Below are 15424 nucleotides of genomic sequence, written 5' to 3'. Positions count from 1 at the left end.
TTTAACACATCACCTAGCAATAGCTAGGCTAAAAAGTTGTAAGCATTTTTTCTAATAAATATTTTCTAAGATCCATAAAAAGCCTTTTGATTAGTACGCTTATCTGAAAATATTATAAGTCCCAGATTTGCTGTATAGACTTCTTACGCTTCTGTTCTTCAGCAGTGGAGTTATTACTTTTTCCAATCACTAAAAACCATAAGAAGTCCTAAAACACTTTCCCAAGAGAATGTGCAAAAGCCACTGTTACAGTCTCATGAGACATCTCAGGAGACTGAAGTTCATGAGCTTCCACCCCTTTACATGCCAAACTGTTGAGGCTAACTACCTTGTGAATGTGGAAAGGTACAGCACAACCAACTTTCTATGCTGTGCAATGTTCAAGATAAACTTTTGTCTACAATTAAGACTGGAGAGAGGGGGAGAAATGCATATCTCAAGTTAAATGAGACAGTTCAAACACTAAAATCCTTTCCTCAAAGGACCCAAGTTATGCTACTTTCTTACATTTTAAACACAGACTTCCTCTAGGTTTGATTCTGAACAGTTTTTAAGGAAGTTCAATAATTCAGGGGACAAACACCACACTTTCCCTACCCTCTTGTGCCTAAATCACCACTAAGTTCTCAAACTGTATTTCAGCACAACAATTTGAAATTGCACAATATAAACCTATCCTTCAGCTTTTAAAGAAAAATTCACATATCTATTTGGATCACCTTTCCTTTGGAGGAGAGACACTCACATTCACTTGTGCACACACACAAGCATTTTCTTCTACCCTTTGCCATTTTTCTAAATATGAGCATCATATATTCCTTATGTTATTTACAGGTGGAAATCCTTAAAATCCTTTTCTCTCTCTCCCTTAAGCACATAGACCCGACAGAAATATTTGTTCCTGGAAGTACAAGCACTAGAATTCTTGATAGTTTCACTGTATCTGCTGATAATTAAAGTAATCCTTCCCTATCAGGAATGGTCATGAACAATCACTGTTTACAAAATGGCTTTAATTGGTGTTTTCTTCTACATAGCTTAATACTGTTTCCATCTAAAAATCTAGAGTATATTACCCTAAGAGAGGGGTAATATCTCCCTATGGAGAGCAGGAGGGGAACAGGAGCAGCATCTCCCCACCAACTACAACTTTTCTCCAACTATTTTCAGCACCTAACACCCCCTTTCTTCCAGCCTTAGTCTTCAGTAAGAAAGGGATGTGAAAAACAAGGATACGAGAAAGAAGAGAATAATCACTGGAGGAATTTTTGACCCAGTAATTACTGTGAATTCATTCCTGAACTAAAGGCAATGTTTCCCTGTGGTTTTGTGGAGAAAAACTTAACCTCATCTTTTAAATCTATCTCATTTGAGATGCTGAATGCCACCGTTAACAACTACTGCTTTAAAAGATACAATGACATTTTACCAGATGCTGCCTCTTGGCCAGTTTAACACTTCAGCGTAACAATAATACTTATGGAAAGCACCCTGATAAAGACTAATTAAGCTCCATGCAGTCATAATAAACTAATAACTGTGCTACAGTTTCCAATAGTCTCAGCCTCTTAAAAGCCAGCTACAGCAGATCCCTGCACTTCTACGGCTCCCGCACACTGCAGTGAGGCTCCCGCTAACCCATCTCACTCCACAACCCTCCAGAGTTTTGAAGACACAGACTATTGCCATTTAACCATGGGCACTTTTATATGCAGGTTACTTACTGATATAGCAAGATAGACCACACAACCAGAATCAGTATCACACTCCAACAGCAGATAACATAAGGACCAAAATCAGCAGGTAAGGATGAGTGCACTTTTCTAGTAGCCAGCAAATTCTCCTGCAATTTACTGATTCATTATCCTCAGACTTCAAGCTCAGGTGTTGCCCAAATGGCTTTTTGGACCAGCATAGGCTTTCAGCACCCACTATGTCCTGAGGTGTAGACTACCACAGTTTAGATATGCTGTTAAAAAAATTGCCTTTTTTTTGTTTTGAACATGTCATTTGCAAATTCCTTTGTTCTTGCATAGGAAGAGATGGGCTGGGGGGAGGATTGCTATTCCCTCTCCCTGTGCCACTTCAGATTTGGACTTCTGTCACATCTGACCTGAATTATCATTTACGTGCTGAATACAGTTCTTAATTTCAGTTGTTTTTTGAATGCCTTCCTGTCCTATTTCCTCTTCACCCAAAGCAGGGAAGGCCAGAGCTGCACAGAGAATAAGTGTATAAAATGTATTGTAAGTTTATGGCAAAAGTGTTTCCTACTTTGATCCCTTTTCCAGTTACTCCTCACATTCTCCATCTGATTTATAACCATTGCCGAACACTGCATTTAGATTTCCACAGATCTGTTTCACCCCCTGCAGCTCCTGCTCAGGCAGTACCAGCTCCAACACTACTAACCAAGTTCACTCCCCCCAGCACACCACCACTGTGGAGTGGTACACATGGAGTCTCACACACACTATTTTAACGTCCTATACACTGAGGCACAGTCCTTCACATCAGGCTCTCATTTCTGCTACCTTGGATAACGATATAAGCCAAGAACCCTCTCCCAACCCCCTCTTTTCCAGGCAACACATTTATAAACAAGTATGAACATGATGAGTGCAGGTTCCATGGGGTTTTCAGCAGTAACCCTGCCAAACCATAAAAAGCAGAAAACAATGGATGAGATTGGTCAATCTTTAACCAGTTCTTTACATATATAAAGGCCTGTTCTCATATTGCAGTTATGCAAGAGCCTCTGGTTAGGATTGTTATCAAATTACTTTTGAAAACCACATGTTCCATATTGGACAGCCCTCCCTTGTCCATACAGATTCATCCACAGATCAATGCATTTGCAGGATGACCCCTCTATAGAAAACCCATATGGAGTCTTTATATATGATTCTATGCATACGTACGTCCCTGCAAAGACTAGGTTTACAGTGTGGAACAATTTCTACCAACGTGTTTGATAGCAATCATGAGCATACCGGTCTTCAGATTCCCAGATCTGAAACAGAATCTCAGAGACAGCACCCAGTAGCTGACATCTGGGTGCTCTGGTACCAAATCTTTTGCGCCAAATGTTCCCGTGCAGCACAGTCAGTTGGTCTGCTATTCCATCTCTGAGATTAAGAATTTCGTTCTTGCAGTTTGCTACCATCATTTTTCTATTTACTAACCCTTCAGTTAGAGTGATCCCCTTATGTTTTCCTCAAAGGAACACGCCCAGCCTGAGAACTTCCCCAAGCAACTTCATAGCAGACACACATAAAGACATTGCATTTTTTCCTGCTTTTTCTTCTGGGATTTCCTTCTACACATCATCCGATAGCTTTACCATCACTCTGAAAAAGCCCTCGAATAAAAAGAATTTTAACGCCCTGGAGTATTCAGAAAGCCATGAACTTTTATTGACCTTGCTTTATGAAACTGCATGGTAGAGGTGCACAACACCTTGCAACTCTGAATCACTGAGGAAGGTACACAAAGTCTGTCAGGAGTATCTAAGCAGCCAAATATCTGAAAACATGAAGTATGGACAAGTGAAAGGAATCTAGATATACACTGAGATATAAATTGACAATCATGTTGGTGATGTGAGCCTTGCATTACTGAAGACGAAAAGCAGAACACCACCAGCCCCTTACCACTTACCTCTACTCGCTAAGCGATAAAAATTGCTCCTACTTCTTGCCACTTCCTTGCCAGAGTATAACAAAGGAATTTAAGTAGAGAGGCAGAAAAAGGAGCTACTGCAATTGCTAGCAGTAGCAGTTATAGCTAAATTCTTAGTTCAACACCCCAGAGGAATGCAGACGTGACTAACAAAAACCAGTTATTGTGCAAAACACGCAACACCTAGCAGTGCTGTTACAGTGCTATGTGCTGTCAAGATTACAATACATTTATGTTTCTGTTGCACAAGTAATAATGTTTTGATGTATGTCATCTGAAGGCTAAAGCCAAGCAGAAGTGAATTATCCATTTCACAACTACCTAGAAAAATTAAATTAAAGCTTCAGAGTAGAAGCAGGTGCTGGCTGAGTAATATGCACAAAATGATTCATCTCATGAATGACTTCATAAGTTGGATGCACAGAGTCTTGAATTCCTGTCTGTAGGCTAGTGCAGCCACAATTCAATTATGAGGCCGGCTTGCATAGCAAGTTTTAAAATTAAAATCATCATCAGTTCATCAGCATATCAACCGAAAAGACCACGGAACTGGCTAATCTGCTGCAACACTTCCCTTCAGAAGTGGGGAGAAAACAGGCAAGGCACTAAAGAAACTAAGAATTCTTTACGTAACAATTGTCACTCCTGTCTCATTTTTAAATATAAGAAAGTTACTTCTTGAAGTGCTCGACTTAATTTTTTTGGGTAACTTCAAATAACACTTCTAAGCAACTGAGCCTTAAGAAAAAAGTTGTTTTCTGTAAATATCATCATGCCTAATTAAGTTTGTAATCTTGAGGTTGAACACCAATGAAGAGCAGGGAACCAAACACATTTCGACAAGAAAGGCAGAGGTTAGGAACTGTTGCCACAAGCACTAAAGTAAGAAAAAGACATGATAGTATACTATAATCTAGTTCTAGAAACTAAGTTCGACTGAGTTTGTTCAATAAGTAATTGCTACTGATGTCATTCAGAGATGGTCTAGCAAGGTGTGACAATTTAATTCATGAAAATAACTTTACGGTCACTGAAGCACACAGATATAATATCAAGAGATAGAACAGAAGAGTGAGGGGAAGGAGATGAAATATTGCACAATAGGTTCAGCTGACAGAAGTATCTCTCATTTTACTTCAAATTCAAAAATGCAACAGAATTTTCAGCAGGATGGATTTCATTTTTTTCTACTTGCTTCAAGAATCTCCTTCCCTCCACTCAGCCATTAACACCACTGTGTATTACACTGCTGTTGGTATACAAGCCAATCTTGATGTTAATGTTATTGTCACCTCAGTATTTACATTGCACACCAGCCTGATTGGACAAAGTCAAAAAACAGAAATCACAGTGCAACAATAAAGAGACCTATAAACCCTTCACATTACATTTGCCAAGCAGCTAGTTCTCTTAGATTGCCATCCCGCACTGTGTAACTAGTTAAAAAGCTTTGGGGAACCTCTTGGTAAGTCAAGATGTAATGAAAATATCAAGAATACTAATTACACATATAACAGGTACTATATACTCCTCACATAACAGAATGCTAGTCATCACTCCCAGGCTTTTTTGTCTCAGAACAATTTTTTCCTCTTCCATTTGAACATTTAACAGACCTTGCCATATTTTAGTTTCTTTTCTTCCATATCTTGGGGAGCAGGCAGGAAACAACATCCCCAAAGGGAGCGCTTAAATCAAGATAAACTATATAGATCAATACAATGTTTTTAAGAGAGAAGTATTGCATCTGTAGGCAGTACTGGCTTCTCCAACACCAAGTGTTCACTTCACCTATTACGCCTTTTCCGATAAACCTTCTCTGCCACAGGATTAAAGGCAGTCCTAAAATATCAGTGCTAATTTAGTGCTCATCAAGATGTCCTCAGGGAAACAGGATAAAAAAAGAGAGACTAAGCATAATTGTACAAGAGTAATATTAGTAGGCAAGCTGGTCTTTGGCAACAAAAAGCACACAAGTTTTCCTTAATATTTCTTCCAAAGCACTTTTAAGAGTCAATGAATAAAGAGGCATAATAAAACAATGCCATACCTCCTCTAGAAATACAGTGGGAGAATAGGAAGGGAGGAGGGAGAAAAGAAAGCCAAGTATGATAAAAGCACTAGGAAAAACGCATGTTGGTGCTGCTTTTACACAATCAAGTCTCTCTCGATCGTAAAATAAAGATAGTCATAGATGAACTATTAGACTTAGAGCATCGGTTTTCTGAAAGAAAATCCTAGTACCTGTCAAAACATTTCCTTCTTACTGCCTATAATTTTTAGCAGTACAAAACACTAGCAAGTCTTGCAAATTGTATTACCAAACAGAATTAAGGTCAATGTAGTCACAGGGATTAGGATACCAATTCCTTATGACCATGTCAACTGTCCAGCAGCCGTGAAAAAGCTCACTCTAGCATTCTTTTGTGAAGTATGCCAACTCCAACCCTATGCATTTATGCATCTGATTTCTGTCTAGGGCTAAACAATTTTAATATGCCTAGAAGCCCCTGGGTTATGTGTACTTACTGCTTCAAATAACATTAGGAAAATGAAGAGAAAGCACAGGAGAAACCCACTAAACCACCCGTGAAGTAACACTTACCCTACTACCACACTACTTTGAAAAATAATTACTAGGAGAGGGGAAATCCAGTATGTAAAGCTGAATTGCATGTTATTATCTTCTGAGGTCAAGGCACTAGGTAATGAGTCTTTTCCTGAAGAGAAATCCTGACTGTCATAACCAAGAGGCACCCAACGTCTTCCTTGTTTTCAGTAAGACTGTGTTCACAAAAGTCTTGCAGAAAAGGCAACACTTACGACATCCAGCAATCAATGAGGTTTGCTCTTCCTTGCAAAACGCCTCAAATCCCTAGTGCATCACAGCTGCATCACCACTGAATTGTTCATCTGCAACACTCAGCCATTAAAAACAATTCTGCACCTCCCTCTTTCTTGTGACAGTTTATACTAATCCAGTACATCTCTCTGGAAAATACTATTGCCTCTCCAAAATGGCAAACTGGGCTTTTTGAACACATTCTGTTTCATGGCTCTTCCCCCCCCGCCCCGCCTCCCCTTTGTCCTCAGTGTTTAACAAGCACTGAAATAGATTTTCAGCCCATTCTCCTCCCCAAAGGGCACGATGAGAGCTGACCTGTGCAGACTGCAGGGCTGAAGGTCCTCCTGAACAGGAAATTCTTCAAGGGGACAAGAATAGAGAAGCAGTTCAATGCCTGGCAGTTAGCAATGCTCCCACACAACCTGTACCTCACAGAGAGCACACTGAAGTGCGGTGCTCTGCTTGGATCACCACTTTAACAAAATGCAGTATTTCCAGCAACATTTAAGAGAAGGAAAAACTATTTGGATGCATGTGTGTCAGTTGTTTCTGTCAACCAAAAAACTTTTTGCTTTCATGATCTAAACCAGAAATCTATATTTTGTTTGTTTAAGCTCAAATATTATTTTAAATATATAAAACTTCAGATTAGCAGAAACTCTATCTCCAATCATCCATGCTCTGAATTTAAGGCATGAAAGCATTAAGATATTGAGGTACAGGTACTCCCTGTACATGATTATCAGTAGAGAAAAATTGTGTTTTAAGAAATTACATAGTTCAGAGTCACAGCTCAGGTCCAAGTATCCTGTTAATCACCATAAGCACTTCTCAAACACCTAGAAAATTAGTAGTTTATGATTAGCTACAAGGAAAGTAAACATGGATTATACTGAACGAAATACCACTGAAAAAAACAGCCAACCACTTTCATCAACCTAAATTAGCGGTTAAGGTATTTCTATAAGTGCATGGTCATATTATCCAAAGGAATTGCATGTCTATGGTTTCAATTTCAGTTTTGAATCGTAATAATTAAAAACTTTAGATGCCAAATATGGGAAACACAGAAGTCAGCATGTTCACAGGTTTCTTTCGATATAAATATGCTATAACAACAAAATCTTGGCTTGCAATAGTACTGGAATAACTATTCTCCTCCACTACTGCACTCTCTCTCTCTACCATCCTGTCTTCACTTCCCAAAGCAACATGTGCACAAATGTGGACATGAACTGTAGAACAGTTTTTAATAACTACGTGTTAGTAACTTAGCAAAAGCGTCTTGGTCAAGGATTATCCTGCAAATAAATGCTAGCAGATACCACTGATGACTTAAATCAGAATTGCTGTGATTAAAACAGCTAGCTCTTAGTTAGAGATCTACTTCTATCAGCTAAAAGTTTTATGTACGTATTTTCTGTTTCATTAGTTTAAGTCTGAAATTCTAGGAAAACATAAGACATAGTTAGAAGATTAAGGACACTGTGCGTTACATTAAATCCTTGGCTGGCAGGGAAAACCGAGCTCTCCCTAACAAATTCTAGGCACACTCAGTAGTTGACCTTGTATTGCCACCAATAACCAGAAAATAAACTGAAAATTGTAATAATGTCCTATGGTTAAGACAAATATTATCTGATGTCCTAATGACTAGAAAACCTTAGCTGTTGTAACTGCAAGTTTTAGTTACATGAAGACAAATTCAGTTCCCTGAAGCACCTCTGTCTCTGCATCAGGTCCCACTAGAGGCTCTGGGAGCAAAGAGGGACCAGCACTGAGCAGTGTTAGTGCCAGACTTCTCCTCCACTTGCCCCCTTTAGACATACTCATTAGGTCATTCTTATTGTGACTGATCACTGCTTCAAAATTACGTAAAGCCAGGGTGATTGTATAAAATCACTAGTACAAAGAGCAGTGAGTGTCATACTTCAGGCAAGCATATCTCCAGAGTCTGTACACCACCTTCCTCCTAAAGGAAGCAATGTCTGTAAAGTTTCATGAGTCTCAAATTCAGAAGCAGCGCTGGTTTTCTCTTCCTCTGATCCAAACCAATCAGGCAAGAACAGTTTGCTTAGTAAAATATTTGCCAAGCACAAAACTGCTAATGCCTGTTCTAGAGTTTTTACTTATCCTTAGCAATGCAATTGTGAAGGCAAACCATCCATGGAAAGTTCACTGGCTGGTTGGAATCACTTGCTAAAATAAACAGGGAGTAGCTCTACACAGGTGAAGGGCACCAGAAACACAGATTTAGTTAACCTTAAAGAAGTTATTCCCTAATAAATTGATCCTGTTGCACAGTTTTCATCTATTCTTATTCCGATCTGAGGCTTCATTCTTTCAAATGAAAAGAATTCAGACTATCAAAATCAAAAAGAAAGATAAAGCAAGCACAAAAAGACACAGATTTGATACAAAATATAAACCTCCATATATCAGTATGGAAAGAAAAAAAAATGTAACCAAACATATACCATCATATGAAAATTTTTTTCATTTCATCTTCCAAAAATAGTAAAATTTGTACAGGCAGTAAGATCTCCAGAGACACAAATCAGTACTAGCATGGTATGTGAACAAATATATAGAGCACCTGAAGTGTCATAACTACTGACATTGACTTACTTTATTAGAGGACATTTGTTTCAAGAACTTTTCTTGAGGCAATTTCAAAAGATACTGTGCTTTTAGAGTGGGAAGCCCTTATCCACAAACCACTTGAGACTTCTAGGAATAACCTCATTAAAATAATCTTGAAGTTTGCTCTATTATTCCACATACACTTGTTATTAGGGGTCCTCTGATCTGAGCTGTTAGAGGCTGTTGGTCTGGGTCAAGAGGCCTTAAATTTTGGTTTTTCATAAAAAACACATAAAATCAGAGCCCCAAATATCCATTGAGAAGTGTGACAACTCTCGATGGCCCCAAGTTGCTGCTCTTCCATTGCTTGCCCCTGAATCACCCTGCTCAGTGATGATGGCATAGTTTCTTCTGGGGTGAAAGAGCACATAGCAATCCACCAACTTGTAGTTTATTATTAAGCAGCCCTAAAGACAAAGGCACAACTGAAGAAACAAGATTTACAGTGATGTAAAGACAGAAAATGTCTTTTTAAAAAATACTTACATTTACATGGTTGATTAACCTGGTAGCAGAAAAAGTGTTTTCTTAGTTTATGTGAACGAGGTCAAATAGCTTTTAACCTACTTCCAGCACATCTATACCAGGTCTACAGCAGAAAACACGGTAAGTTTTTCAGACCTGCCTCTTCATTACACACACTTTTCTAGATGCAACATGCTGGTGTTCCCACATCAGCAAAACAGCCGCCTAAGTCTGAGCCAATATTTGATAGTATGAGCTCTGTTTCCAACAGACTATGTCAGAAGTGCAATTTTGCAAGTTCAACAGCATGCCTTTACTTCAACACATTCATGTAATGTCAGATTCACAGTTTTCATATTTGTCCAGCAGAGCCTTAAAGCCAAAATTCAGATGCCCACCATAAACTTACTCTCTATTGTACTACAGACATGACCTATACCACTTCGGAGAAAAAAAAAAAATTAAAAATCTTCAAGGTTCAGTATTTCCCTGACCTCTGTTTGAACTCAAACATACTATTGTTTCATTGTCACTTTAGATTACTTCTCAGCTGCCAAAACACCAGCTTTTTTATAGAATTAGAGACAAGCCATTAACATACTTTAGCTTTCCCTCTTCAATCACACTTTCATTCTTACTTCATTCAAAGCCGCTGCACTAACATCTTTTGACATGAATCTTACATCTACTTCTTTTAAGAAAGTATTTCTACCACAACTTTCAGTGCCACCAGCCAGCACAGTACGCTTCCTATTAGTGTTAGCTTGTGTCTATGCCTCCATAAGTCAGACAAATATGCAGAGAGGGGTCAATCTCCAAGTTATTTCTGTTCTGCAAGTGTAAGGTTCTAGGTAGGAAAACCTCACACCCCCCTTTAAGTAGTAGGAAAGATTATGATCATGTTAGAAATTACTATATAGCTGGATAATGAAGCTCCTGAGTTTTAGGTACATTACAAAGAGCTGCCAACTAACTGTTAATTAACATTTAACTAATTCTTACCTTGTAGCATGCATCTATATGCAGATTCAGATATTGCATAAATGTGCGGTGGCATTTCATGGCGCTTCTTCCCTCTGTACATCTCGATAATGTTTTCTGAATAAATCGGGAGGTTCTTGTAAGGATTTATAACTACGCAGAACAGCCCTGAATAGGTCTTAAAAAAAAATAAAAAAGAGAAACGTTTCTGTTAGCAAACAGTATTGAAATAGAGCCATGAAGAGCAGAAAACTTTATTCACAGGTTCTATAATATTTATCTTAGAACAAAACTGGGGTCTTTTTTGTTGAGCAACTCAAAGTACACGCTATAGGCAAATTATTGGCTTCTAGTTCTCTTAAAAGCCTCTTTACATTACTTTTTATGCAGGTAACTAAAGATAATAAACATGAGTAAATATGAAGTGGAGCATCTGATTACTTTCCCACAGATATTTAAATTTCCCTTCCATTTGCCAAGTTACAGGATTTACAGGCATTTTTTGAGGTTCAACTCCTCCACTAAGATGTGCGTTCAAAGTTATGTTTTCATTTTTGAAGGAACTGATAATCTCAATAGTAAATAATTTGGATAAGGAAAAACCCTCTTTCCAACCACCACTATTTCTGCTATCCTACTGTTTTCTTGTATCTTATGTCTTTCCTGCTCATCGGCCTTTCTCAATCCCAAAGCAGTCTCCTCCTGGAGGTCATTCCCTCCACTGTCCCACCCCAGCTGATGGATAGCCTGGCAGCTGGCACTGCAGACGACATTTCATACTCTGCTTTTAGAGTTGACCATGAACAGAAGTTACCAGGACAACTATACTAATAAGAAACTCAAGCACAAATTTTACTTTTCATTGACTCTCTTATTTCATTGACTCTCTTACTGAGGCATTTCTGTTTAGTCAAGAAATGCCTCAAAAGTTTTACAAAATTGAGCACACAATACAAATTACACAAACAGGTCCACATTTCCCTATAAGTGAAATATCAAAGGCTACTTCAGACAGTTCAATCTCTGCTCCATAAAAGTTATTTAGAAGAAATTTATCATATAAATATATATGTAAGAAAAAAAAATGCACAGTCACCCACACTTTGTTATCTGGGAAGCACAGATGAATGTGGCTTGGCTGTATGGGCTTTACTAGGGATCAAAGATCAAGCTCACAGTCAGTTTTGACCATGCAAAAACCAGAGCTAATCCATGGTGTTTCCCTGAACCAAAGCATGTGGATGGCTCTTGCCTTTTCAAAAAAATCAACTAAGCTGATGGTTTTTAAGAAAGTAAAATCTCTCCATTCACCTTTATTTCATAGCATGCTTTGGAGGTGCATTATTTTAGTCATTAATACTATTCACACCTTTACTGGCACAGGAATGTTAGCAAGAGACCAGTTTTCTTTTGACAAAAACAGGAGGTATCTTTCTGAATGTCAGGAAAACTGTTTTCCTACCTTTGCAGGCTGAGAGAAGGAATGGAGCAGAGAGCATTAACAGCTGTTCAGACCCTATAGTATTAAGCAGGTAACTCCTAACTCTTATAACATTTGTTGATTTAAAAAAAATATATTTCTGCTAGACTTGTATCAACAGAGTAGCTGAAATTCCTGATCTGCCTGTTTTTTCAATATATAAAATATTTTGAGGAAGAGGTGCCCTGTTCTTTCTACATCTACAAGTGATTCTGGAAAGACAGACAGAAGGTGATCTCTGAATTGAGTCAGGAGCACCATTGGTAAAGAAAAAGAACTTGGTTTTATGCCAGATGTCCTGACACAAGGACATCTTATGTCCTTATAGGAAAATAATCTCTCCACTTTGGTCAGATCTGCTGGATGATAAGTACTGCAGTGCCTTACCCAGCCAAACATCTTTGGTAATAAGGTATTTACTTCTCAACAGAAAGGAAACAGATGTTATCAGGTTGACTGACCCAAGCATAAGGAACAACTTATCAGTCATTAGCTCAACATAAGCATGGGTCTGTTGGCAAGCGGTCAGCTCCTCCCCAGCCACATGTTCCTACCACTGTCCCTCTTGCCAGCATCCACGCCCTTGCAGTAACTTGCTGAAGATATATTTCAAAAAAAATTGGTTGGTAATAGAATCCATTCCCAGACCAAACTCATTCATGGCCACTAGTGATACTGCAAGGGAGAGGGAAGGCTGGACAGTTATTTAATATCTTGGTACAACTGACCAAGGAAACAACTAATTGATAAATACTGGATTTATGTTCCTAGCCCGTGGTCTCCCCTGTTGTACTCAACTGAGGTCAGCCACATTCATCTCTAATCACTACAGGTGACATGAAGGCATCAAGAATTACCACAAGCCTGGTTTCCATTCTAGTCTTCAAATAAGGGTAACTAGAAGGCAGGCACATGTTCACCAAGCCCACCGTATGATTACCAGCTCAAAATCACTGAACAGCACCTACACTGTGTTTCTCTACTACAGCCACATCTAATGAAAAAGAGACTTGGGGATTGCTGACTGCAGATGAGATCTGGTCACGAGCAAAAGAATTCACATAACTGAAGTCCATTTCCAGATCTGTCCCAGCACACTCTGACCAGTGTAACAGCACGAACATTTGCTTAAGCTAGAAGACCTCTTTCCTCCAGGATGATTCTGGACTCTCATCCAGCAGCACTTCTGAGCCCTGGTCTGATTTCTACCCACCCCGAAACTTGCAGTTTAACTCCGTGGGATGCTGTTCTATATCTCACTGTGGGTGGGAACTCTCAGAACACTGCCTGATGGTTAAGCTGTAAGGGTATTGCTGTATTTACCAACGGTATTACAGAGTCTCCCCCTTTCAAGAGCAACACCTCCATTTCTCTGCAAATCAATCTAAAACTTTTATCAGTTGTTTTGGTCTTTTTATGTTCACAAAGGAAAGTAGTTGTTTTCTCCCCCGCAGTATCACTGCCCTTCCCCAGACATGAATAAACTGATCTGGTAAGTAAAAAAAAAAGTTTAAGTGATAAGATAAGAACAGTTATCTGAATATTATTCATCCCTCCTCCCTCCAGTTGTTTTGGCATATTTTGTTTATTTCCCCAACACATGAAATAAATGTTATTACTATTTAGCTACATAAAGAATTAATAACTCATAAAAACAACTTAATCCTTCAGACCTCTACTGATGATACCTAACCTGGAAGCCTTTTTAGGTTATCTCCCAACACAGTAATGGGATGGATCAGTGAACCTGGCATGATCATAAGCGGCAAAATCCAGCTAGATGCCAACATAACTCAGCCAATCTAGAGGAAGAACAAGAAGCGTCCCAGGCAAATAAAAAGGGTTCATTTAAGAGGTTTTATACTGAACAGGGCCAAATTAGAAGTTAGAAGTACAAAATTCTACTATTTCACCAGTGCTGGGGTTCATTTATTTGAAACTAAATCTAAAGGATACGTTTTTATCCCTGACCATTAAGTCTGTGTCATGACATTGCTCTTCATAAGAAGCACCTTGAACTCCAACATCTTGATTTCCCACAGGTTTGTCACTCAGTTCACTCTCCTACTGTTTCCCTGCAGAATTTTAAACCCCACACTTTCTTCAAAACATGACCACACTGTAAAGCCTTAATTTATGCATAGGAAGAAGGAACAAAGTTCTCCCACAAGGCTCCCAAATTTCCAGACCATCATCTATTGCAGAAAGCAACACACGAAGATATTGAGGGGTTGGTTTTGAGGCTTGGTAGGCATGTAAACACAGAAGGGATGCTTTTGAGTCAAGTTTAATTGGGAGAGAGGTAAACGGTACAAAAAAAATTCATACAGCTATTTTATAACTCCAAGTCTCACAGTGCAAGTCTATTACTGTATCTAAGACAGCAGATTGGAGGTGTGGGCTTTCTACATGCAAATTGAAGACATGAGAAGTAGGCCAAGATTGATTTCAACACTTTGAAAAGCTTCTTGGTGAGCAGCCATAGAAAGAATTAACAGGAATACTTGCACACCTGCCTTACAAATGGACACCCTACTTCAAGAATACCACCAGGTAACCGTTAAGGATGTCCAGAGCTTTCAGACTCGCCAAAGGGGTAGAGTGATGCCCTGTGCCTCCTCTCCATCCTGCAGTACAGGCACTCTGCAAAACCATCAGATCTGAATTGAAGGTAGGATCAAGCACTGAAGAGGTCCAGTAACTAGCCAGTCTGGATGAAGAACCAGGTTTATTAATTTTTTCAGCTGACAGAGGTAGATATATACACTAAGAACTTAAAGGCAAGTAAAGATGTTTATTCACCTTGAGATCATGGGATCAGCTGCAAACAAGATACTTGCTTGAAACACACACTTTACTGAGGAACAGGATATAGATAATATCAACAAACAGCAATAAGGCATGTTGGAATGCACACTCTCTAGGCAAGGCTCCAGAGAGAAATAGTAAAGCAGTGCTCTGACAGAGGTTTGTTATACAAACTCTCCTTCAGGACACTAATTGTGGAGTTTGAATGTTTCCAGATGCTTACAAGCCTTTATCCAGTAGTATATCATTTAGTAATTTGGATTTTGGTAAGCTATCCCAGACTGAAGAGTTCAGGTTTCTGGCACTGGCCTATTTGAAAACTGCATTACATTCCTAGCAGTAAGCAACCTGAGAAAGGTAAGTGAACCAGGGGCAAATAGAGAGTGCATTATTTCCAGGTGAGAGCACATGGGAATTTAGGCTCTGAATCTGGGGTGTGGGCTGCAGAGCAAAAAAGGTTTTCATGGCCTGTTTTCTCTTAAAACCATACCACACCTTCACTGGGTACACATATGGTGGTA

At 39.0% G+C, this 15424-nt stretch overlaps 1 protein-coding gene across 4 annotated transcripts in view; it reads right to left on the bottom strand.

Moving 5' to 3' along the window:
* Positions 1-15424, bottom strand: part of MYH10 (myosin heavy chain 10) — a 102852-nt gene that overhangs the window by 75721 nt on the left and 11707 nt on the right. For all 4 annotated transcript variants that reach the window (XM_074888883.1, XM_074888886.1, XM_074888885.1 and 1 more), the window contains exon 3: positions 10637-10793. In XM_074888883.1, coding sequence (XP_074744984.1) covers positions 10637-10793 — 157 coding nt within the window. The remainder of the gene's footprint in view (positions 1-10636; positions 10794-15424) is intronic.

This window comes from Strix uralensis, chromosome 19 (genome assembly GCF_047716275.1).
Source record: "Strix uralensis isolate ZFMK-TIS-50842 chromosome 19, bStrUra1, whole genome shotgun sequence".
Classification (NCBI taxonomy): domain Eukaryota; kingdom Metazoa; phylum Chordata; class Aves; order Strigiformes; family Strigidae; genus Strix; species Strix uralensis.
Note: the sequence above shows the minus strand (reverse complement) of the source record. Positions and strands in the feature narration are given on the sequence as shown.